The sequence below is a fragment of the Diabrotica undecimpunctata genome, chromosome 2 (assembly GCF_040954645.1).
Source record: "Diabrotica undecimpunctata isolate CICGRU chromosome 2, icDiaUnde3, whole genome shotgun sequence".
Taxonomy (NCBI): Eukaryota; Metazoa; Arthropoda; class Insecta; order Coleoptera; family Chrysomelidae; genus Diabrotica; species Diabrotica undecimpunctata.
In genome coordinates this window covers 155776461-155804004 of record NC_092804.1, presented here as the reverse complement: position 1 = coordinate 155804004, position 27544 = coordinate 155776461, and the positions used below count along the sequence as shown (strand labels likewise).

Here is a 27544-nt window from a genome sequence, read left to right as displayed (position 1 = left end):
ATGCAATGGCAGCTAAGTAGAGATTAAATAAAGTGTTTGAAGTTTAATTAAGTTAAAAGTTTAAAGTCAGTGCCAACTAGAGGAAAATGAAGCAAGGCTTCTTTGTAAGTTTTTTCAAATTAATTTAAAACTTATCGAAATAGTTGGAGATACAATCGCAGAATGTTTTCAATTTGGTGAACTAAGGAAATATACCTGATTTCATTTTTATATGTATTTAGCGCAGTGCCACGTTTTTTGTATGGGGTATGTTCTACAATTTTTTTTTTGTATTTCGTAATAACCTATTTATTTGTGTACAACCCAAAAGTTTGATGTTTAGTACTCTAGTAAACAAAGGATAATTATGACACTTTTGGTTCAGATAATTTATAGGTATATTTTATATATACATTCAGGGATTCTACAGTATTCACTGCCTTCCCTCGCTCAACCGTTTCCATCTCTCTCTGTTGTCCCATTCTCCATCGTTATATAAGGTATATTTTATTAGATAGTAAATTTTATTATTGATAATATCATAATATGCTATAAATGAGGTAATGTCTCAAATAATATTTGTTACTCTCTTATAATCTTCCTTTCTTTTTGGACATAATAAGTTAATTCTGACAGGAATGTAGAGCGACAATATCGGGTAAGTGTGTTTTTGTTTCTCTTTCTTTTTGATGTGCATTGTATGCATTTTGAGTTTCTTAGAGAGGTTTGGCATATTTGTCACGCTTTCGGAATCTTTCTTAAACCAACCTTCTTCTCACAGGTCAAGTGTCAAGTTCCCCTTTCTTTTAGTACCAAATTCTGTCATTTCCATTGGTACGTTTCAATTCCAAATTTTTTATCTAAATATACCCCATCCCAGATCTATAGACCCACGTCCCAAAGCTCACCGGTGTGACCTTCAAAACACATAAGCGCTGATTTGCAAGGTGAACATAATTGCACCTGGACTCCTCTTCTATCTTTTAGCCCCCAATATCCCTTCCGGGCAAGTTATGTTAGATTGTTTTAATTGTTATTAACTAAAATAATATTATTTTGATATGTCCTTTATACAGTAATCCTTTCTTAGTTTGTATATACATGAACGGTACAAGAAAAATCCACTATTTATATAAAAAAATCAATGTTTCACAGGATTACGTGTATATATGTACAGAGCCAATCCAATTGAGATCCAATAAAAAAGCTTGGATAAAATCAAAGATACCGACCTATTGGCGAATAATTTAAAAAGCAATGCAAAAAAGTTCTTCTCTTCTTAGATAACACAATTTCCCACCCAAATATAAAATTGAACAATGTTCGAATTGTTTTTACCTGCCAACCACTCACTCATGCAAGATTTTTGGCTTTTGCAAACACTGACGAAAGTTTTGACAAAAAAAGTATAGATTTATCAAGTGCTATGGTAAGGATCGTTGCAACATTGAAACATATTTTATCTGGATTATAAACAAACGCTTTCAAAAAACTGGACTTATAGAAACGATTCGGTTCTGTGCCTGAAGCACAGAACCGTGAAGAGTGGCGAAAAATGGGAGAGACCTATATCCAGCAGTGGACAGAAGAGGTTGCATGATGATGATGATAGAAACGATCAAAGAAGTTCGGTAAGTATTCTCTCCTTTTGAATGATTGGGAAGTCTTAACAGAGAGCCCAGATTTTGAGTTGTAGGAAATAATTGAAAAATTTAATTATAAAGAAAGAGCAATGCTTTGGTCCAGCCTATACTTGATAAAGAATGTGAAAATAATCAAGACGAAGACTAAGATTTTTAGTAACGAAATTTGAAAATATAAACGAAAGAACAATTAGAGTTAACAAAAACTTTTAATAAAAAAATTGCGATGTAGTTATTGATATTTCCAAAATGAAAAGCGAGATTACTGTAATAAAAACTAAAATAAAATATTTTTAAATAGATTTCCAATCAACAATTTTTTCGTGAAGCTATATCTAAAGGTATAAGAATTGTTTTATATTACAGTTAAATCATATTATGATAAGAAAAATATAGAGGAAATATAGAGAAAAATGCAGAGAATTAAGGTAAGAACACAATATTATACGTAATACATAATTTTTAATTAATTAAATTATTGCATATATAAATTCATTTTTAATACCTAAATGGTAAAATATAACTGGTAATAAATAAAAATCAATATCGGGAAATATTCTGGACCTAACTATATTCTAGTACCATGATAATGTAGTAGCGAGTGAGTCATATTTTCAATGTAGAACTTTGTGGGTCTTAGAGGAAAGGAAATCAATGAGTCATAGACGTGCGGTTATTATTAAAAAAATAATTTTTGGGAAAAATCCTTTATCCGTTCAAATTAACAAACTTATGATTGATTCAATGATTAAATTTAATTCCTATTGTCAAATAAGGTTTAATGACATGGGATTAGAAAAATGGTCGTGTAGTAACTTGTAGTACAGATAAACCTGAATTACTTAAACAATTCTTGGTACGAAACAGTACTAGTAATAAATGGTTCATCTTAACTGAATATTTATTTCCATAAAATACAAAAAATATGTTCAAATAAAAATTAACATTATATATAATCTAAACAAAGTCATCTATGTCATCTTCAGATTCATCAGTAGTATCTTCGCCTAGATCTACAACAGCTTGTTCCATGGTAATTTCAATAAAGTTATCAAGGTTCTACATATTCTGCTCTTCTTTCACTAGCTACTTAATATATTTTATCCACGACTGTAAGGTCACATTTATAGCGGCACTATTAAGCAGATTTTGTATATTATTTAATTTGAAAGTAACATTGTTCCTTGCTACTTCATTTTTTATTCGAGCCCATATAAGTTATATCGAGTTTAACTCGCAATGGCATGGCGGCAATCGAACTACAATTACACCTCATTATCGCGCCATTTCATCTACTACATATTTATTATATTTATCTTTATGACACTGTGCTAAGATTAGCAACTCGATTTTCAAAATTGGTTCATTGAATTTAATATTTTTTTTACCAAGCCAATCCGCAATCTCGGCTTTTCTCCATTTAATGGTTCATAATGCATTTAAACCTCCTTAAACAAATCCTGAGTCGCTGCCAATATGTCTAATAAATAAGGCGTTTTTCCTTTCCAGATGGGACTTTTAAACCTATAGACAAACCATCTAGAAAAGCTTGTCGTTTGTTTTTCACATTTAAATCCTGCCAAATTCTTGTCACAGTATGTCCTTCATTTAACCATGTTTCATCTGAATATGTTTTTTTTATCTCTTCGAAGTTCTGCTATTTCTTTCAGATACTTTCTGCGCTATAAAATGATTTCTTCTTTTTCAATAAGGGTACTATTCTTCTTTTTCTTTAAATACCTTAAGTTCAAAGTACGTAACAAAACACGTCTTGATTTTTTTGTAATATTTTCATTAGATTGAAGAGGAGAAGAAGCAATTTTTTTATAGTATGGTTGTATCATCCAACTTTATTTGTTTCATTCCTTTTGTCTTAACCTTCAAAGTATTATTATCGTTTCTTTCATCTCCTGTTATAATTACTTAGACACACTAGCTTCTGAAACTTTTGTCAAAATACTACATACTGTAACTACATCGCCTACATTCATGTTTTGTTCTCGGGCTCGAAGTCAATCAAACACATTTCCGATCATAGTTTTTTCTTTGCGTGATAAATTATGACGTTTCTTTTTGATACACGGTTCACTATTACTACTGTCAATCATATTTATTATTGGTCACCAGATTTAATTAAACTAAATTACTCACAATTCACAAAAAGTAAACTTAAAAGCGCTTTCCACTAATAACACCACAAACAATTCTGTTCTCTACTTTATGAAACCCCTGTGAGTGCCATTATGAAACTGACTTACAGATAGCATACAATAAAAGAACTACCCGAACAATGGCGTTGTTGCCAGTTACATCGCCTTCATCTGGGGACCTCAGGTATTATCACCTTTAAGGCGCGTACTGAGTTGAGCATATTTATTCGCACAAAATTCGCATAAAATTAACCAGCACGAATGCTATCCGTCAGTTGTCGGTTTCTGGACGATATCAAACGATATTTATGCGTCAATTTGTACAGTTTGGACGGTATTTGTGAATGTAGCGGTTGTGCCCGTATACCGTACAGTTTGATTCTAGTTAAAAATTGTTTCTTTTGAAAAATTTTTACAAATAATGTAGTGCAATGAAAACATCCTCAGCATCTTTCACAAAATAAGAAATTCGATGAATGGTAAAGTATTGCAAGTACATAAATATGAAGAAAAACAGAAAATGAGCAATATGTTAGGATTATTTTGAAGTTGGTCAAAATTTGTGGTTAAATTTAAAAAATCTCATGACGTATAACCACGATACATCACCAGATAACTTTAAAAAGGCATTGCGTACTTGTATACGAAGCTATGGTCCTAAGACACGGATATAGCTAGTCGTTCTTTAACCGGAACATTAGTTTTTCAAAATCTATAGAAGACATACGAACAAAATTTTGAAATTGTCCACTGGTTTCGTGAAATTTTAAATCTCTTAGCAAAACAGATCCACTATATATCTGCTTGCTTCTGTGCAACTGTTTTATATATTCGAACCGACGCACAACCGGAGCACTCCGGCGTACAATAATTGCGGTAAATCAAAATCACTCGCAAGAACGTGTATGCGCGCACAGCGTACGTTCAAGTAAATTTGCTCAACTCAGTACGCGCCCTTAGAGAAAGATATAATCTACAACATTGCAGATAACTTCAAGTTGAATCATACATGCTGACCACGTTATATTTTTCCTAAAACCCAAATCTTTGCCAAAACATTTGAACAGTTTAAAAATAGAACAGTCAAATTATTGAAATGTATTTCATATCAAATGAGGTCTCTTCTACCTGAACGTATATTCTTTATACAGTCAGAAGAAGGTTTTTGTCAATTTTAAGAGATTAAACAGATTCTGCAATAATCCACTAATTTGTTTATTAAATAATAATTAAATTTTCTTCTTTTGTTGGAACAAAAATATTTTTTTCTAAAAGGTAAACGTCCAATTTTACTGGCCTATAAAAAACCATTAAAACATGAGTCACTCGCTACAATTGTGGTACTTTACTTTAGATAGGGGTTTTACTTTTAATCGTCGAAGGATAAAGCAAAATCTTTAAACAAAAGAAATCAAAGTAAATTTAGATATAAAAAAAATTTAACAGACAATATGAGGAAATTGATTTAAATACAATTTATTGATTTAAATTGAAATAAATACTCACTGTTGGTCTTGCAACCTTTTCTTGATAGTTGACAAATCCATCGGAACCTTTATAATCTTCTTGTATGTAGGAAATTGTTTTGTGTTAACAGGCAGTAAAAACGGCCAAGCGTCGTCGTGACATTCCAGATCTTCCAATAACGTTTTACACGGAGCGAATTCTTTTGCTAGTTTCTTGTTCCTATCTTTTTTGTTGTGATTTGGAGTGGATGGAGACTCTACGTTAAGTACATTTGTCGACGACGTGTCACTTTGAGAACTATTTAATACTGATATATCTTCAGTTGTTGTCATGGAGCTGTGAGATGGAGTAGGGCTAAAAAATAGACCGAAGTTGGTTAAGGGGATCTAGTTTAAGTATTTAGTAAATACATGATTTTCATATAAAACACTAAAACTTTTGTTTTCAAAACTTCCACAAAATTTATAATAAATAACTTGAATAACCTACAAGAGTGCTGAAATGTCACTATTACTTCTAAGAATTTACTGCCTACAAATTTGATTCTCGATTATACCCGGGTACTCAGAAACAAAACAATAACCCATGGAATGGAGTCACTCTGGTTCTCCCAGGCAGAAAAAATTTCGTATTACAAAATCTGCTGAACAGTTCATGCTTCAGTTTTTTGGAATTGTCAAGGAATAATCATGATTATGTTTCTGACGAGAAAAATATGTGGAGAGAAGACGCAGAAAGTTGTCCAAAGTTATTTTGTTTTTGTGGAACCATGTTTGAACTACTTCAATAGCCCCTGTACTCACCAAAGCTTTGTTCATTACTAGATACTGCTCACCATGTTCTTTACTAGACTAAGAATATTTCGATACATCCTCATTTATATTTAAATATTTCTAGAATAATTTCCAAATAAGAGAAGCTCTAATAGTCATCCGGGGGCCTTAGTCGTGGACTAATATGCACCCCGATGCGCATTGCCCCGCCTTAAAACATCTTCCAATTTTTCTATTGGCCGAGTGATCGGAAAATGCCATATAGAAACATATAAATATGCAACATTTTCGTCTCTCGGCCAGCCTGGTCTCGGTTCTCACATAGGGTCTCCTGTACCCTGGGAGTCCGATGTCGGGACTCTGCTCCGGTTCTTCGAACTCTGAGACTCTGTGGCTGGACCTGGTCCACCTCCTAAACGTTGTATTATTTTATTTCCATGTGAGAAATGTTAGTTATCCACCGAAGATGGAATATAAGCAGAGGGTTCTTTGAATAGACTGGTCGAACCTCTGTAAGACACCATGGGAATGGATAAATGGCCGTAGTTTTTCAGGCCCTTCTATCCCATCTGGTGATAATAGATCTTTAATATCCAAAATAAATATAAAAAAAAACAAGTAAAAATTTAAGTAGATATATAAATAATTATTAGTTACCTGACTGGTGCTTGTACTGGCTCTGTAACTTCAAGCTCTTTTGGCTTAGGAGGTTTTTTTACTGGTTTCTTTTGAGGCTTTTTCGAAATGCAATTTAAACAGTAATATTTACCCCGAGGAATTTTGGGTAGGTTGGGCTGAATGCAATCGGTGTGATACGCACGAGGACATAATTCGCACAACACTAACTTTGAACCAGTTGTCGAAATTTTCTTGCTACAGACGAGACAGTTACGATCTCCAGTTGCTTTATTTAAACATTCGGTGCAGTACCTGTAAAAAAAATAATTTAAGTATAAAACATAAAAAAGTATAAAGAATATAGTACAATCAATTTGCTTATTAGAGTTTAATGACACTCTTATACAGACACAAATAACACAAATAATGCAAAATAGCAAGTAAGTCTTAGAAATCGATAAGAACAGAATCAAATCCATCCTGTTTAAAATTTTTATATAACAACAAGAAATAGAACGCACTCCGAATCTGTATATAATCGTCATCTAGCGAAAAACTTTAAATAAAGCAGACCCGAGAAACTCAGATTCTACCAGTCAAGAACCCGTTAAAAGGTTATTAAACAAAAACACAAGTCTACCCTTGTAGACAAAAGGTCTACCCTGTGTTTGTTCTAAAACACATTCATACATGAGTGATAAACAAAAAAAAAACAATCTAAAAACAGGACACTCATCTTGGAATACCCAATCGAAAAAAGAAAACAAACCGATTATTGGAAGCAACGAATCTTCTACTGTAAACACCATTCCTAGACAAGGTCATGTACATGTTTCCCGAATAGGTGTCGATATGAAAGCCGATGATCTAAAATTGTTGGTACCCGATATTACTTTTAACTGCATGGAATGGCATAGAACTGACAAATATTCCACATATAAGGTATCTTTCCCTTTCGATAAAATTGACGAAGTCTATAGTCCTAATATTTGGCCCAAAGGTGCTACCGTTAGGAGATTTAACTTCAAAAGAAATTTTCAGCACATAAAGAAGACGGAGGAAGAAAACAAGAAGCTTCTACAAACTTTTATCAAAATAAACTGATACGACAAGTTACGGTAAGCATGTTTCATGTTAAGCTTATAACTTCTTATCTATGTGGCAGACCCCATGCGTTAGTGTCTAAAGGTCATCTCTTCGATTTTCTATCAGTAAAACATGGAGTTCCACAAGGTTCGGTCTTAGGACCTCTATTACGCTGCTACCTGCTTTGTTGATATTTCAAGTTCTAACTGAAATTCACAGCAAAAGTGTCCATTTAATAAAGCAGTCTGATGTTCATGTTCACAATACGCGATACTGTCACTACCTACGAACAAATCGCTATAGATTGTCTTTCAGAAAATTTTTTTCTTAATTATAACTATAACAATATTTAACCAAAAAGTATTAAACAGCTAAGCTGTAATAGTTTGGAAAAAGTTATAAAAAAATATCTTCTGAAACATTGTTTTTACTGCCCAGAAGAATATATGACTTATTGCATAACATCCACTGAACTGCTTACCGTAACTTTGCCATAATGTTTTTCTGTATATTATCTGTTCTTGTTTGTATATATTTAAGTTACGCTTTATATCCCTTTTTTAATACTATGTATTTTTTTTGAGGAAGCAGAGGAAGGTTCAAAATCAGGGTTCCGAAGATATCCCAGAAATCTCCTTGGACGAAATTTACACGGCTCTAAAAAAGATGAAGAATAACAAAGCTCCGGGGGAGGACGATATCGTCACGGAAGCGATAAAGATAGGAGGCTCAGTACTGATAGCCAAAATTTAAAAGGTCTTTAATCTATGCCTATGGAATCAAAATATTCCAACAAAGTGGAATAATTCAATAACTGTACTCTTACATAAGAAGGGAGATATAGCAGACCTGGAAAGATACAGACCAATCAGTCTCCTTAACCATCTTTATAAATTATACACCCGAATAATAACGAACAGATTAGAGACAAAGCTGGATTTTTACCAACCTCGGGAACAAGCCGGTTTCCGCCCTAATTACGGCACAAACGATCACCTGCAGTGCCTAAAAACCCTGATAGAAAAGACTAACGAATATAACCGCCCCTTGGCATTGATATTTGTAGACTTTAAAAAGGCGTTTGATGCAGTGGAACCACCATCCATCTTAAGAGCACTACAAGATTGCAGGGTCGACCACAGATATTGTAATATAGTTAAAAATATATATGAAAATGTCAGAACAACCATAAGTCTACATTCAGCAACTAATAAATTAAAGATAAAAAGGGGAGTCAGGCAAGGTGATACCATGTCACCAAAGCTGTTAATTACCGTTCTTGAGTATGCCTTTAAAAGACTAACATGGCAACAGAAAGGAATATCCATCGATGGAGAAAGATTAAACCATCTACGTTTTGCGGACGACATCGTGCTTCTGTCACATAATCTGGGAGAGATCAAAGACATGCTCCAAGAACTGAATGACATACTACAAGAAACTGGGCTGGAGATAAATTTCAAGAAAACCAAAATGATGACCAATATGGTTCCCAGCGAAGAGATACAGATCAATAACAACAAGGTAGAATTAATCGATAAATACACATACTTGGGTCATGAAATTAGAATAACCAGAGACAACCAAACCTGCGAGCTAAATAGACGAATCACGTTGGGATGGGCGGCATATAGAAGGATGAGAGTCATTTTTAAAAAAAATACCCCAATTCACCTGAAAAGGAAGGCATTTAACCAATGCATCTTACCAGTCTTGACCTACGGAGCAGAGACCCTAACTTTAACGAAAGCTACTGCCTAAAAACTGAGGGTAACACAAAGGCGAATGGAGAGATAAATGCTGGGCCTGACCTTGAAAGATCGCGTGAGAAATGAGGAGATACGCCGACGAACTGGCGTAGACGATATTATACTGCGAATCAATAAACAAAAGTGGAGGTGGGCTGGACATGTTGCTAGAATGGAAGACGGAAGATGGACGAAGAGATTATTGGAGTGGAGACCAAGAGCCGACAAGCGAAGTCGAGGCAGACCACCCACCCGATGGACCGACGACCTAAGGAGAATAGAAACAAACTGGATTGCATCAGCTAGAGATAGAGAGAACTGGAGACGTTTGGAGGAGGCCTATATCCAACAATGGATGTAAAAATGGGGCTGGATGATGATGATGATTTTTTTTTGAATTGCTACAAACAATATTTGTATCTGTTATGTAGTTAAATAAATACTCTACACCAAATCCAATTTTGGATCTTCAGCGTGTAGAGGTATAAACTGTTTCTACGTATTATTTACAAAATGTTTCCAGTTCTTTCTGTTTTTTCGCTTAACAGGTATTTTGCTGTCCATTTTGTGCAAGTGTCCTAACCAGAAAAATTATCGCCGTTCTATAAAGTGTGTTATTGATTTAATATCCAGGTCTGTCCTAATTGTATTATTTCTCTCTTTGTCTATTTGTGGAACACTTTTAACTCTTCTCAGATATAACATTTCAGCCGCTCTTATCTATTTCTCTCGTGTTGTATTAGTTCATATGCTTCACAGCCATATGTAGGTATATACTTTCTTTTGCCTATTTCCAAAAATGAACATTTTTGTTTCTTTAGATATTTCTTTACAATTGATGAATGTTTGATTCTTTGTATAATATACACTGCTGACTTTTATTATATCGTTTATTTCTCTTTCTCGATACGGAGCAGAGGGCGCCCACCAATTAGATGGACTGACGACCTGAAGCGTGTTAGCAATAACTTTATGCAAGCCGCACAAGACAGAAACAGATGAAAAGAGCTGAGGGAGACCTATGTCCAGCAGTGGACGCATACAGGTTGATGATAATGACTGTCGAAATGATCTATTTCAACTGCTAAATATTTGAACGATTCTACTTGTTCTATGTCCGTTACACTTATCTTAATGTCTACTCTTTGTTCCTTGGATACTACTATTACCTAAATATTAGTTTTGTTCATTGTCATTCCAGTTGTTTTAACAAATCGCTCCATATGTTGAGGTTACATTACATATTATATTCGTTATCATTGCCACGTTGTTAACCAATACACATTCATGAATGTCAACTATTTCAAGGTTACGGTAACATATATACCATGTCTTCGCTAGCTACTTGAGTTTCTTGATTATTTCATTCATAAATGTTCTGAACAGCAAAAGACTTGGACCTATTTTTTGTCTTACTCCTTGTTTAGTGGTGAAAAAAAGTAGCAGTAGTTAGAAATTTTTAAATGCACGCAAAAAATATTATCAACATGTTCCAAAGGCCCATGGTAGAAAGTGCTGCAATAAAAGATGGATTGAACGCATTTTTGAATTTTAACATGTTATTCTAGGTGATATAACACTAATTACCAATCTTTATATCACTGCAATCCAACAGAAATTTAACTCCGCCTTTGGCATTAGCGGATTGATTGAGTAGTTCACCAATTTCCGTAATAAAGAAAACTGCAACTACAAAACCTTTAAATAGCCTCGCATAGAAGATTCTTGACCTATGACATATTTGAAATGATGTTCTAAGAATAGCTAATGTCAAAAGAAAATTTTTAGATAATGTTAATCATTAAGCAGCGAAACGTTTCATCATTGTGCCATATTCTACGAAATAACAAATAGAATCACCTGAATATCCTACATACCATCTTGATGGGTAAAGATAAAAGTCGAAGAGGCACTGGGCGAAAGAAAAATTCATGGTACAGAGACATAAGAAACTGGTGTGGCATACTTGATGTCAATACGATAATAAGAAGAGCGAACGAAGGATCTCTGTACATTCGACAACCAGCATGAACGCCTAGACTCTGCATAGCATACGGCACCCAAAGAAGAAGGAAATTCTTATCTCAACGACCCAGCAAAGAAATATGGCTAATGTATTCGGTACTAGGAACGTTCTGACGCTAAATAAATCAAGAGCTTAAGCATAGCTGAACCCAATGAATTCAAAAAACACAAAATTTAATTAAACGCACTACAAGAAAGTAAATTATTGAGAAAAGCAATAAAAAACGAAGATACAAAATATACAGTGGAGGAGAGAGAAAGAGAGAGGAAATAAAGAATTTGGACTAGCTTTTGTAGTTGATAATAACGTCAACAACAAAGATTTTAAAGCATTGAATCAGATATTGTGTAAACTAAGAAAAGAAACCAAACATTTTTCACCTCAATTAATATAGGAACACGATATAGCAATAAAAGAGAAATTATATAAGCAGATAGGAGAAATGTATGGCAGTTCTCCGAGGAATGAAATAAAGATGTGTTAGGTGACATGGCTACAGAACTAGACAAAGAATAATTTTCAGGAACCATCGGCAAATACTCAGTTTACCAAAACACTAATTGTAAAGGGGAATTTTTAATCAGTTTTACCTGCAAAAAAAACAAGCTCGACGTTAAGACAAAAGCCTAGACAAAAAGTGCCGTCACAAACATCCTGGACGTAAAAAGATGAAGAAGAGCATAATGTGGATCACTTATTGGTACAAATAACACTGATAAACATAGACAGTGAAGAATATTGGAAGGAATTAAAGACAAAAGTATTATTTTTCAGCAATCAAGATTAAACAAAAAAGAAAAAGACAGAACGAAGAATAAAAATTGGCCATACAAGAAAAAAACGAAAATATATAGAAAGAACGTTGAGGAAACACAACTGGATAATATATTATGGAGAAACCAAAAAAGAAAATTCGAAAATAATAAGGGACATGAAATGAAATAGAATCTTCAAAGAAACTTCTAGGAGATCCATCATATAAATATCCCCGAAAACAAAGAGAATACAAACCACGAACAAGTTTCTTTCTTCTTCTTTTTATGTTATGTTATGTTAAAAAAGGACAGATTATTCGCGAACCAAGGAGAAATAAAATCAAATTGGAAAACTAACTTTGAAGAAGACCACAAGAAAATAATCCTATCCTCTGTATTTGCAGCAGAACGAGAGAGATGATGTGAGAGATAAGGTAAGATATAGAACGAAGGACAAAATTCCTAGCGTTTAAAAAATGGGGATTATTTTCCTAATCTATCAATTAAACAACAGGGGCATTTAAACGCTATTTTGTAGATTTCAAATCTCAGTTATAACAGAAACCCTAATAGTATTTCAAAATTTTATTTGAAAATTCAATGCTAAGTCACAACTGAAACCCTAAAAGCAAGATAAATGAATCTAGCTATCGTAGTTTACAAGTAAATATGATTGTTGACAATAGGAAGTGCTTATAATGGGAAAGGAAGGAAGCAAAATCTAACTTAAAATTTAAAATGTTGATTAACACTACATAGGAACTGTACAAACTTTCATTCAAATAGCCAGCATATTAATAACATTAAAACATTAAGAATATTATATATAAATACGTAACTAGGTAGAAAAGATTTCTCTTACCAATCTCCATCTGGTATAGTATCCATCTTAGGTTTAAAACAATAGGTGTGATAACCTTTATCGCAGCCATCACAGAGTAACAGCTTATCTTCGTTATCGCCACTCTGGCAAAATTGACAATTCTAAAAAAACAAACATTGGTTAAGAGAGCAGCAACAAGTAAGCATTTTTAAGTTAGTGCTAATACTATTGCAAAATTATTGTAAATATTATTACTGAGTAACTCAATGTTCACTTCTCCGTAATAACAAAAGAATACAGTCAATTAACTTTATATTAGAACGTTGACAAAAATATCAAAACACAGTAATAATAAAGATAACTACCTACAGCATATATTTAGTTGTTTTTGTCAATTTGAATTTATGAACATACATCTGCATATGTACTTAAGGATAATTTTAGTATTTTCTTCTTCAAGAGATGTCTCCATCAGTTCAGGTTGGCAACGATTTCGGCGAACTGTGTACGGTTTTGTGTGTATGTGAATTGAACCCTGTCAAATCAAGGATGTTATTCAACCAGGGATACTATCTAGGCCATGTCCCCTGAGGCCTCCTATTTTTCGTTCTATGATTAGTTTTGCGAGCTCATATCTCTGCTATCGAGATATATATCCTTGGCATGCGGTCTCCCTAATTTTGATTAATGTTAACAGTTCTTTTTTCTGATTCTCCTCAAAATTTCGTCATTTTAAACATACATCGATATATCCACATTTCGAAGGCCAGAAGGTGGTTCATTTAACGACTTTCATGGTTCAAACCTCTACTTCATACAAAAAGACAGAATACATGTAATATTTGGCAAATCTGAGCGTGGTTGTTATTCATTTTTATTTTTGTTCTTATTTCCAGGCCTGGATCTACATTATATCTTGCTTGTCGTAGACAGTTATGATTGTTTGTAAGTTCGGGTTTCGGTCTATGACCATGATCTTAGTTTTAGTCCTGTTAATTTTCTGGTTAGTTTGTTTAGTAGAAGCTAGACGTCTTCTGCAGTTTGCTAATAACGTATCTTATATTGGATAGGGGTTTACTATTTAGTTTTATACCCTCTTTTGCATGTTCTAGTGCTCTTTGTAATATTCTGAGCAGTCATGGAACATATGACATCCTTGTCTTACTCCACAGATAATAGATTTTTCCCTTGTTTCCGCTTTCCAGTCTTACTTGCACCAGTTCGTGCCTGTATAGGTATAACAGAGGCTGTATGTGGTCATTGTCTGGTCTTTTTGCATTTAGAATTTCATTAGCTCATAATGTTTCATACAGTCAAAAGCTTTTGTGTGATCTATGAAGCAAAGGTATACTTTCTAAAGTACTGAACGTCTCCTACTCAATTCAGAGCCCGTCCTCTAAGCTATAAGCTACGATCAAACTTACTTTTAACCATAATATTAACGTTAATAATCGTTAATAACGAATAATATTCATATTATTATTATTATCAGAATATTACTAATAAGAATAGTTCATGTAAAAAACAATTTCCATGAGTACTTTTATAAGTACGACTAAACACCATCTACATTTCAAGACAACAACAATACCAACTGGCAATACCAACCCAATAAATACTACAAACCAGACACGGTCTAGTGCCAAAAACAACTATTTAGTGGTTGTATACATCAACATATTTATTAAAGGCTTTTTTCAATATAAAAATAGTTTTTATATTTTTTTATCGGTATCCCAATTATAACGTTTTTGGATCACTTCAAATATTAGATGTGTAAGCAATTTTAAAATCATTAAAATTTTCAGTTCAAAATTATAAATTATATACTCACAGCTTTCATGATACTTTTATCCCACGCTATACAAGCTTCCAATGAATACAGACACATTGATAATTGAGCCGTCGTCAAACTGCGATTAACCGCGTCCCTCCACGTAGCCAATCCTTTAGGTATTTCGTCACAATTTAGTTGTGTAGATAAAGTGCTGGAAGAGGATTCTTGACTAAGCGTCGCTAAATGAGGATCACCAGTACTAAAACCATAAAGAAATTCAAAGTAAATATACGAGCTCACACGCATCTGAATTGGACCAAAACAAATATGCAACACAATTTTATTTTTCTGAATTAGAATTTATTTAACGATTATAAATTAAACCAATACGATTAAACTTATTTGATATTATGTGGTTTTTTAATTAATTAACAATATCTTATACTTTTTAACAACAATAATAATAAAATAAACAAAAAGAACAAGTAATGTCTGGCGCAAATTAATTGGATTAAATACTTAGCGTTTAAAATAGCATCAATTCTTTGGTGTAGCAGGAATCACCTACTAATGTTTGGCAGTAATCGGGTTGAAAGTTATACCAAATTCCCTGAACTTTACCCTTTACTTCAGGAATTGTGCGAACTGGTGTATTTCGAAATGCATTTTTCATTCGATGCCAAATAGTCTCGTTAGGGGATAGATCAGAACTGATTAAAGGCCATTTTAAAACAGGAATATTCAGTTTCTGAGACCATGATGTTACGGATTTCGCTTTATGGCAGACTACGCCATCTTGTTAAAATATAAATCTCCCATTTGGCAGTTGAATGTTATTAATGAAGGATGATAATTATTTTTAGAACATAAAGAGGACTGCAAAGAAAATATATGGAAAACAGTTGCAAAAAGAATTCAATGTCGAACATGCCAAAGTATAAGAAAATATGTAGCCATATTTATTGTTTACCTTGTCTGTGGCAACAGCTAAGGCTCGACGGTTTTTATGAACTCCGCGATTTTCATTTATTTCAAAAAATAGATCAAAGAATTTTAAATTTTGCGTAAAAAATGAAATAAATTGTTATAAAGTATGTAAAATGTTAAGAAAGGCCTATGGTAAACATACTATGAAAAAAAAAAAACAAGTGTTTACGAGTGGTATAAGCGTTTCCAAGATAACCGTTGAAGATGATGAACGCCGATGGAAAACAAGCATTTATTACAATAAATAACCAGGATGATGTGGTTTTCAACGTAATTTAATCTTTTTTATCTTCTTCAGTGCCTTATCCGGTCCGAATATTGGCGATCATCAAGGCTATCATGGTTTTGTTGACTGCTCTGCGAAACAGCTCTGCGGGGGTCATCCCAAACCATTGTCGGAGGTTTTTTAACCACGAGATACGACGACGTCCTGGTTCTCTCCTGCCAAATACTTTACCCTGCATGACGAGTTGAAGAATTCGATATTTTTCTTCGTTCCGCATCACTTGCCCGAGATACTCAAGCTTACGTTGTTTCACTAAATTAAGCACTTCTTTTTCTTTTCTCATGCGCTGTACAAACAATAACAAGAATGGTGTCATACCCAAAAACTTGAAAATCCATCATAATTACCCTATCAGTAATACTGCCCTAAATATTTCTAATGTAAAATAAACCTTACCTGACTCCTAAGGGTGGCTTTAAATATCTTCTTTCAATATTCATCTCCAACGATGCCAATCTCTCCTTTGCAAGAACGATAAATTCATCGTGTGTTGGCTCATCCAAATCGCGATTCGGCAGCTTCCAACCCTTCGTCTGCATGCTAGCGTTAGCAACTTTATCTTCCAATGTTTCAATCTGTAAAATATGTACCTATAATAATTTCTAAACACAACAAAAATATGGAATCTTAAAGGCGCATTCATTGATTATACATTTAAAAATAATGACAAAACTCAGCAGATAAAATTTTAGTAATTTTTTGTCCATTTTATTAATATTTGTTTTTAATATATATATATATATATATATATATATATATATATATATATATATATATATATATATATATATATATAATAGGTTACTGTTTTAACCCCTTATTGCATAAGCCTCTATATTTTCTTTCCTCGGTACTTATCCAAACTTAAATTCAGAACTATCAGCAACAAAGAATAACGCCAAAGTATAAATAGTAAAATTACACGAAAAAAAAACACGAGATGGATTGATGACGTGGAAGAAGACCTACAGATTATAGGGGTTAGAAGATGGAGGGAAGTTGCCAGAAATCGATAGGAGTGGCGACTTCTTTGTGAGCAGGCGAAGATCCATAACGGATTGTCGAGCCACTTATGATAATAATAAATAGTAAAAACATTAAAGATAGAAAGGCAGAATAATTCACAACAAAAAGTGAATTAAGTAGAGAGTTTTCTTGTTGTTTTTTTATTTAAACGGTATATGTTAAAAGATGTAGTTACTATCGAATCATCAATTTGATGAGCGATGTTTTAAAAATATTTCTTCGAATGTTGCACTGAAGGATGTACCAAAAAATAGAAAAACAACTTAGTGACACGCAGTTTGGGTTCAGCAATAACCTTGGAATCAGAGAAACACTATTTAGTATTCAGGTTATGGCACAGAGATGCAGAGATGTCGGCCATCCAGTTCATATGTGTTTTATTAACCTTGAGAAGGTCTTTAATCGAGTAAAACATACTGAAATGATTCCATTCTTCAACAGGTAGGTATTGATGATAAAAACCTATGTATCATTAAAATTCTTTACTGTTATCAACGTGCAAACATTAGGATTGGTCAGGATGATTCTTAACAGCTTCAAATACGAAGAGGAGTAAATTCGTTTTCAATAAAGCATTGGATAGTGTTCAATGTAGTATCAAAATTAATGGCATCAATATTGATAGTTTGAGGTACGCGCATGACACGGTGTTAATTGGAAATAGTTACGAAGACCTTCAACATGTGACGAATATGGACTGAAGCTGAACATTACACAGACAAAGATAACGGTTGTCAGTAAAACGCCAATACAACCAGTAGTGATAACAGCTTATGGATAACAACTGGAGGGAACCAACAGTATCACTTATCTTGGTTGTAATTTAAGGGAAGTATAGGGAAGGCCAGAGCTACATTTTCTAAGACGAAAAAACTCTTATATGAAAATAATATTACTTTGAGACTGAAAATTAGATTAGTAGGACTTTATGTGTTCTCTATTCTTTTATATGGTGTCGAAGGTTGGACTTTAACAGATACACTTCTAAGAAAACTTGAAGCCTTTGAAATCTTCGTATATCGGTGAATTCTGCGAATAAGCTGAGTAGATAGAGGAGGTTGTTTTGCAACGGATGGGAAAAGTTAAGGAAGTGGTCATGGTTTAACAGATCCTCTGCATCCCTTTTCCGATCTACCGTCAACAAAATTAGCAGTAATTTAGCTCATATGAAAAAATCTGCGTTTTTTTTTTCAGTAACGCCCTACTGAATAAAAAAAGTGTAGACTAGTGCGAAGCTTTATACAATGTTTTCTATATTTTTAAAATTTTAATATTATTTTTTAAATTGAATAAAATAATTTTATTATTTATTTATTTACTACTTTTTTTAAAGATTTTAATAAAATTCAAAAAGTTATACAGCTTGTATAACGGATTCTCCTCTCTCGTAAATTGACACTTCCAACTGTTTACTGTGACTGCGAACCACGAGCTGCTATTTCGTCTAATGGCACTACTTCTGTGACGCTCACCTCAGAATTTTACTATAGAGAAAAGTAATACAACGCCAGTACAGAAGCGTCGCTTCAACTTATGTACTGCCATTGATTAATTGACGGAATTGGAAGTGAATGAAAAAAGAAAATTAAAATAAACATGAATATTAACATTTATAAAAATTACCTGTTCCAATAAAAACATGTCTATCCTTTGTTCCATTTCAATACTGTAAGCGTTAAAATGTTCTGGTTCGGGAGCACTTTCCTCGATATATTTAATTCCATCTACAGGTTCCTCATTTAAAGTTGTCAAATCCCTATTTCCCTCTTCTATAACCAGTCTTCCTTTTTTATCGTACATCGCCTGCATAATATTTATGAAGTTCCTCTTCAATTCTCTCTCGCGTATTCCCCTTATTTGCAGATTGTCTAAGATTTCTCGGAGTTGTGTTGCATCGAAGATACGCCACCAACCATACCTGGAACATAATTTTAATATATTGACTCAGACATATTTCATTTTCACTATTAAACGATTATCTCTGACTTAACTTAAACTTAAAATTGTATAGATTATTAATTTATTATAAAAACATTTTTTAGATGATAAATTATTATTTTTATCTCATTATTATCTTGTTCACAAGACTTATAACAATTAGTATGTAACAGGGGTTCCGAGCCATTTTTCAAAATTTGAAATTTTTCGCTAGTCACAATTTAAATTAAAAAGTATGCAAACAATTTTTTTTACGGAAATTGTACTTGACAGAAATTAAAAAAAGTACAGAATAAAGGTATTAAATTAAAATATTAAAAATTAAACATATTTATTTTACTTATTTTGATAATTCTTTAAAATTTACAACGAAACTAAATTCCTGTAGTTGGCTGTATACTATATATCACAAAAAGTTTATTTAAAAATTCCTCTATAAAAGGTATAGTAATAAAAAATCCTATGGGGCTACATCACAGAACGCTTTCGAAAAAAAGTGCTATCCTAAAAAGTATAACCACTTAAATTACATCAAACGTGAAAGTTAAAATTTTGACCTAAAATTTAACTTGAAAGTTAAATTTCTGCTGTCAGAGTTCGGAATCGCAACTGGGCCCGCCAGTTTGGTGAGTCAGTATCATAGCCACTAAGCGCGACCCCCATAATATTTTTCTAAAACTCCAACACTACTTTTATAATAAACTTACCAATTTGGAAATAAAAATGATGACAATCTCAAACTTAAAATTAAAATTCTCACAAAAACAACATAATTTTGTGTTTTTGGTGTAATTTACGTTCAATAACTTACCTCATTTTAGACGGAATGCTCTTTTTTTGAGTACACTTAATAGTTCCGTGCTTTCGGATATATTCCAATTGAAAACTTTCTTCAGGCGTCAACTGAAGAGGCGTTGGACTATCACAGTTTGTGTAAGCAGATGCATCAGAATTTGGCGGGGGAAAAACTGGAATTTTCAGTTCCATAATGTCCTTTGTGCAAGCTCCGATTCCATTTTCCCATCTAGCGCCCGAACTGAGATTGATCTCATCACAAGTCGTCGTGTCAGAACTTAATATGCTAAACCATTTCTGTTCATGTTCTTCGTCGTTTTCGTGATTAGATTCTATCGAATATTCATGTTTTATATCTGCTTTGAGTTCATTTAGGATTTCATTTTTTAGTTCTTCCTAAAAAATAATTTTAAAGCCTTTATTTCTTGAATTCATTTGCATTGGTATCAAAAATTAATTAGAAACATCCACAAAGTATTATGCCAATTAATATAAAAACAAAAGATAATTTGTAGAAGCAGAAAACAGTAAAAATGTTGATATTCGTTTTGAGAATAGTATCAATCATCAAAAATAAGAAGCGAATATGTTTTTAGTTCAGAGTATTGTCTATAGTTGAGTATTAAAAATGTAGACACTAAATTCCAGGAAATGGTGATGACCATTCTGAGTTATTTTTGGTTCTCCATTGGCGTATCAATTTTTTTTTGTAAGAGAGAGGTAGCGCTGACTATGTGAATCATTAATATACATTACATGTTACATTATCGGTAATCACACTCTGGTAATAGTGTTGATTGAAAATACATTACATTAAACGTTTAGATATCCACTTGAAAATTGTAGGATATGAAATAATTTTTAATGACGCTTCTTATAATAGAAATAAGGAAATAGGGCTCAATGTTAACCAGTTGTTGAAAAATCTTTCTTTTAAAACCTCTATAGTTTGTTTCCCGTTGAATGTCAGATGGTAGACTATTGTAAAATTTAACGCATACAAAGGACTTCTCTTAGAGACAATCTGTGAAGTGGGAAATTCAAATTAAGGCTTCTTGTATTATATTCATGATTTGTAACAACGTGATAAAAAAAGTAAAATATTTAAAGAGGAAGATAATACATTTAAATATATAGATGGCTGAGAAAGTAAGTATATTGAGTGATTTGAATCGGCCTCTGCAGGATTTCCCGATTTTAATCCTAAGATCACCCGGACTGCCTTTTTTTGGACTATAATATATAGTCCAAAATATATATAAATAAAATATATTATATATAAAGACAGTCGAGCTCTCCACTGCAGCACCCCAAAAAATTACTCCATATAGCATTACAGAATAAAAGTTTGCATAATATACTTATTGTAAAATCCTATAGTCTAGATAGCCCTTCTTTACCCTTAATCTTTGTCGTATTTTGTATTTGTTCCTCCCAATTCAGGTTCTGGTCGATATGAAAACCAAGAAACAGATAAACCAATACTATTTTTATATAATAATTCGATAGGATAATTTGTTTTTCATAAAATCTATTATAAATTATTTACGTTATTATAAATTATTAAAGTTTATTAAAGAAGTATATATTAATCATAAATATTTATGTTTTACAATGAAATTGACCTCAAATATTAAAAAAAAAAAAATAAAAACTAAAAAAGAAATTGTTTAAAACTAATTAGACGGTTTTTTTTTAACAATTTATTTATTTCAATAATGAATATTCTTAATGTACGCGGAAAGTACATACAAATTAAAAAAAGAAACGTCGAAATTCATAAACAAGAACCCGAGATACAGTTAACAGCTACGTCCCCCTCCATCACTCCCGCGAGTTTCAAAGCAGGCCGATTTAGGGAACCACATTTTGAAGCTTTGTGGACGATTTCGTTGGCACATTAAAATTGTAAAGTGTGTTTTTTCAAATGACGCTAATTAGATGTTTTAATTATTATAAATAAAGCTGTCATGAATTAAAAAAAAATGGACTAAAACTTCGTCACAAATTGTCCTAGGACAACTTTTTCTTTTTTAAATCTGTGAAAAAATGCAAGCTTTCCAAATTTTTCTACAGGCAATTGTTAAAAAAATATTCTCATTGTTTATAAGCAAAAGATCGACATGTTTTTGCAAAATAATTTTGCAATATTTAAAATTGTTCTTTTTAATTTTTTTAATAACATTGATAGAATAAATCTTCTTCTTTCACAAACTATCCGTAGAATTACTATAACCTTGAAACTTTAGCCATAGTTTAAGCACGAAAAAACCGAAAATACCATATAATGTTATAAATTATATATTATAAGTTTATAAGTTCATTCCTAAAAAAATGTTTAACATTATAAAAATCGCAATTTTCTAAGCAACAAAATAATAAGGATAGAAACATTTTAAAAAAACGTTTAAAAAAAGTTTCTTACTCTCAAATTTGTTTTGCGAAAATTGACCGTTTTTGACCTTAATTTGTTAATAACTAATTAGGTCCAAAAACATCGACTGCAGGAAACATACAGGTTCTTGTTATAAAGGTCGATACTACTGAACTACGTTTTCTTGGAAGGCCTGTGTTACAAACAGGGTACTTTTTTGCTCATTTCCCTGAACTACTCGGCACATTGCCATATTGTACAACCACCAGTAACTATCATATAAGTCCTCTGGATTTAGATTGTGGATGCGCGTGTGTATGCACAAGCAAAGAGTAAAACTATCAGACAAAAACAAATTGCATTAAGGATATTGTTCGAAAATTAGGAATTTATTATGTACTAATACAATCAGAAAATTAAATTTATGGTATTAAACTTGATACAGTATTCCTGGATACTGCCGTTTAAGATAATTTTTGAAAGGAACCTATACCAAATTTTTATTAACAAAAATTCCAATGAACATAAAAAAGTAAAGGCTAAAATATTTGATTTCGGTTACCAAAACTAAAAGAAAATTCAAATAAAGATTCTTACCTTTACTTCAGCTTTTACTTCCATTTTTAAATCCTCCTCAGTCTTATTCTCACGTTCTACGCATTGGCCTAGCCTCTCGAATAGACTAAATGGCTTATTACTAAAATTGTCGTACTCCTCTGTAGTATTATTAAATTCTTCGTTACTTTCAGTTGTTTCTATATCACTATTTGTGGTTTTTTCGGCGTTCTCTCCAATTTCATCTGCGTTCTTATGGATATCTTTTACATTTGGTTCGGTTTTGATATTTACATCTCCGTTTTCAAAGATTCTATTTAATTTTTGTCTATCATCTTCTTCGCCTTCCTTCGCCAATTTAGAATCGTTATCATCTTCACTTCCAGCCATTATTCTATTAATCTCTTCATCTATACCCATATCATCCTCCTCTTCCTTTTGACTCAAATTATCGAAATCGCTTAAACCTTGAACGCCATCACTGCCAAGTTCAGAATTATCTGGACACACTTGCTCTTTCGCTTTATCTGGATCCGCGCTTTCTGTTGCTTCTACGAATATACCACCTGCTTTGGGCAGCGACCAGTATCGTCGATAGTATCTATCTTGTCCGAAGCAAATAGCTCGCAATTGTAAACTTGCTGCCTTTAGAGTACTGAAGTGAATTTCAGATGTTTTTATGAATTTTTCAAGTTTCTTTCCTAGTTCTTCAGGAGATAATTTGTTATCTTCCTCCTAAAAATTTATTATACATTAAATAATTTATTGTGTTCAAAAGTTTTATAGCAATAAAATTTATACTACAGTACAGTTAGTGCTTGTAATTCTTATTTGAAGAAGAATAGGTGTAGGATGAGCTGAACATAGCAAACAGAGAAATTTTTAGTAGGGAACTTCCCATAAGTCTAAAGAGAAAAGTGTTTATCAATGCGTCCTGTCGATGGTACAGATCAATAATTAAAAACAACTGCTACATTAAAATGTTATTAGAGTAGAGACAGCGTGAGGACAAGAGAGGTTTCAGTTCGCAGGAAACGATTTTTCGTAAAATATAAATTTCCAAAGAAAACAAATTAAAAAAAATAACACACGCCCCGTGAGAGGTCACGAAAATGCTGGTATGAAAGAATTCTAAAGGATTTTCATCATCATCATTTAACCCGGATCTATCCACTGCTGGATATAGGTCTCCCTCAGTCTTTTCCATGTATTTCTGTTTTGTGCTGTTTGCATCCAATTTTTGTCGATCCGTTTTGTCATCAGACCATCTTGTGGGTGGACGACCTCTACTTCGATGTGCTTCTTGTCTCGGTCTCCACTGTATTATTCGCTGTGTCCATCTGTTATCCGACATTCTAGCTATGTGCCCCGCCCAGTTCCACTTAAGGGTCATAATTCTTTCTATGGCATCTGTCACTCCTGTTCTCCGTCTTATTTCCTTGTTCGTGATCCGATCCCTACGAGAAATGCCTAAAATCGATCGTTCCATGGCTCTTTGGGTAACACAAATTTTATTTCTTACTTTCTTGGTTAGTGTTAATGTCTCTGCACCATATGTATCACCCTGCAGACAAAGGTAATGCCACAGTCATCCTGGATACTCCTTCCTACATAGAGAAAGTAAACGACTTACTTAGGGATACATCCTGTTATAACACAATTTCTCGAGACCCCACTCCTAGAGTCGAACGCGAAATTTCCCATGCCATCAAACAATCCGATCTTTCCGATGATGTTAAGAAGTCCATAGTTCCGAAAAACTCCATCTGCCCCAGAATTTACGGTCTTCCCAAAATCCATAAAGACAACGTACCTCTTCGTCCCATTGTGACTACGATTAACTCTCCTACCTACAAACTCGCAAAGTACTTGTCGAATCAGTTTAAGACCTATACTGGTCGTACCTCTTCTTATGTCCGAAATTCCACACATTTCATCACCTTAATCTCCTCCCTCACGGTCGATCCCCAAGACATTCTCGTCAGTTTCGATGTATCATCCCTATTTACTAATATCCCCATACATGACTCTCTAGTTGTTCTGCGAGATCACTTGACCAATGATAACAAGTCTTTGGTTTTGGCAGATCTTGCGGAAAAATGCCTCCTTTCAACATATTTTTCTTTTAGAGGCAATTTCTACAAACAAATATCTGGAACACCAATGGGTTCTCCCCTTTCCCCTGTCATTGCTGACATTTTCATGGAAGCCTTTGAGTCTTTAGCCCTAGAATCTTACCCCTTAAAACCATAAGTCTGGTTCCGCTACGTGGATGATACATTTATCATCTGGCCCCATGGTCAACATACCCTTTCTCCCTTCCTAGATCATCTTAACTCACAACATCCGAGTATAAAATTCACAATGGAAGTAGAAAATAATCGGTCCCTTCCCTTTCTCGATGTGTTAGTCACCTCCAAGCCCAATGGCCGATTGGGTCACTCTGTTTATAGAAAAAAGACTCACACGAATCGTTACCTACATGCTTCATCACACCACCATCCTGCCCAAAAGAATTCTGTGATCAACTCTCTCATCCATCGGGCCATTTCGATTTCTGAACCTGACAACCTTAGAGAAGAACTTGGCCATCTGCAAAAAACCCTTGTCGCCAACGGTTACTCCAAGTCCACAATTCAAAATATTACACACCGACATCTACATCCCCCTTTACACCCTAGGACGACAAATTCAGAATCTTCGGGTAATACGCCTGTGGCTTTTCTTCCGTATATTCGAAGTGTCACTGATAGGATTGGCAAAATTCTTCGCAAGGAAGGTATCAGGACTACTTTTCGACCACCCAAGAAAATCTCACAATATCTACCCTCTCCTAAGGACCCATTACCGCCCCTATCTTCCTGTGGTGTCTATTCTATTCCTTGTTCATGTGGACAAGTGTATATTGGCGAAACTGGTCGTTCCGTCAAAACTCGGATTCAAGAGCATCAAAGATGCATTCGATCAGGTCTTTTCTCCCATTCTGCAGTTGCAGAACACTGCCAAGAAACCGGTCATTCCATATTGTTCGAAAAAACTCATATCATTTCTAAGAGCCCCTTCTTTTATTCCAGGAAAATCCGCGAATCTCTAGAGATCCGTAAAAATCCACATAATATCAATCGAGAGGAAGGATACTACTTGTCTCCCATCTGGAATCCCAGTCTAGAGCCGCCGTCCGGTCCCGCTACCACGATGCAGCCACATGATTGGCCAGCGCGCGCTTCTTGACGTTCGCGCCACGGAGTGTGCCGATACGTCCCGACACGACAGGTCACCGCGACTATAAATAGAGCGGTAGCGGAGTAACCGTCGGATTCACTCCCTGCCTCTCGACGCGTTAGTGTTCTGAGCTGTTGGACGTGAATCCCTGTCCTGGCATTTGGTTTTCACCTCTGGCTGCGTTGAGTAGTTGAGTTACTGTGACCAAATGCCCATCTTGGTAGTTAGTATTCGCCTCTGGTTGCGTTGAGTAACTGAGTTACCGTTGCTAACTACCCATCTTCTTGTCTTTTTCTTCTTCTTTTTTTCTTTCTTTTTTGTTCTCCTGAAGAAGCTACATACAATTGTAGCGAAACGTCGAGATGAACCCACTTTTGGGTCACTCACAAATGACACGGTCCAAACCCGGAAGACGAATAAACTATAATTCTGACTCTGGCCGTGGAAGCCTACGATTTCATTTGACCAACCTCTACGGGGAGGTTATATTCCGCAAAACCTCAGAGTTCTCCAATCTTCGCTCTAAAGTTTCATCTCTACTTTCTTCGCTCACCTTCCTCTCTAGATGTCGTGATAATAACTTGGTTCCCAATTTTCTTGTTCTAAAACATCACATTTCCTCTTCATCTTCTTCCCGAATTCTACATCGAGCCAGCCTATCTCTACTTCGTGAACGGATTCAACATATTCGAAAAACCCTTAATTTTCAATCCCAAAAACTTTTTAAGCTGCATCTTGAACTTTCCAGTATTCTTAGTGTCGATGATTGGTCACTTTTAGACCGCATTTCCTATCATCAAGCCGATAAAATCCTTCTTCTAAGCAACGAAACTCACAAAAAGAAATTCCAATCCCTTGTATCTAAGAAAAAATCACATTCCACCACTTCTACTTCTCTTTCACCTCTTAATACTACCGTCGTTAATCTTTCTTCTCACCAATTAACAAGTGCAGAAAGCAGTCTTCTATCTAAAGGTCTTAATTTTGCTATCACTCCTTCCAGAATTCCTACCGAAGAAATAGTTTCAAATGTGGAAGCGGCACTCCGCACAATTCCTAAAATTCCAGCCGACCGTATCCGCTTTGACGTCGCTAAATGTCTTGATACAGCCAAAATCCCTACTTCCAATATATCTCGTGAGGAATTCATAGCTCTCAAAAATCTCCGTTCTCTTTCTGAGATAATAATCCTTCCTGCAGACAAAGGTAATGCCACAGTCATCCTGGATACTCCTTCCTACATAGAGAAAGTAAACGACTTACTTAGGGATACATCCTGTTATAACACAATTTCTCGAGACCCCACTCCTAGAGTCGAACGCGAAATTTCCCATGCCATCAAACAATCCGATCTTTCCGATGATGTTAAGAAGTCCATAGTTCCGAAAAACTCCATCTGCCCCAGAATTTACGGTCTTCCCAAAATCCATAAAGACAACGTACCTCTTCGTCCCATTGTGACTACGATTAACTCTCCTACCTACAAACTCGCAAAGTACTTGTCGAATCAGTTTAA

General features: G+C 34.0%; 1 protein-coding gene across 3 annotated transcripts in view; it reads right to left on the bottom strand.

Annotated features, from left to right (window-relative positions):
• The window catches only part of tou (bromodomain adjacent to zinc finger domain 2B toutatis), a 90092-nt gene that overhangs the window by 9503 nt on the left and 53045 nt on the right, over positions 1-27544 (bottom strand). For all 3 annotated transcript variants that reach the window (XM_072523806.1, XM_072523807.1, XM_072523808.1), the window contains exons 17-24: positions 22849-23541; positions 19894-20273; positions 18768-19062; positions 16515-16693; positions 14903-15104; positions 13108-13229; positions 6670-6942; positions 5279-5593 (exon numbers count right to left, since the gene is read on the bottom strand). In XM_072523806.1, the coding sequence (XP_072379907.1) occupies positions 5279-5593; positions 6670-6942; positions 13108-13229; positions 14903-15104; positions 16515-16693; positions 18768-19062; positions 19894-20273; positions 22849-23541 (2459 nt within the window). The remainder of the gene's footprint in view (positions 1-5278; positions 5594-6669; positions 6943-13107; positions 13230-14902; positions 15105-16514; positions 16694-18767; positions 19063-19893; positions 20274-22848; positions 23542-27544) is intronic.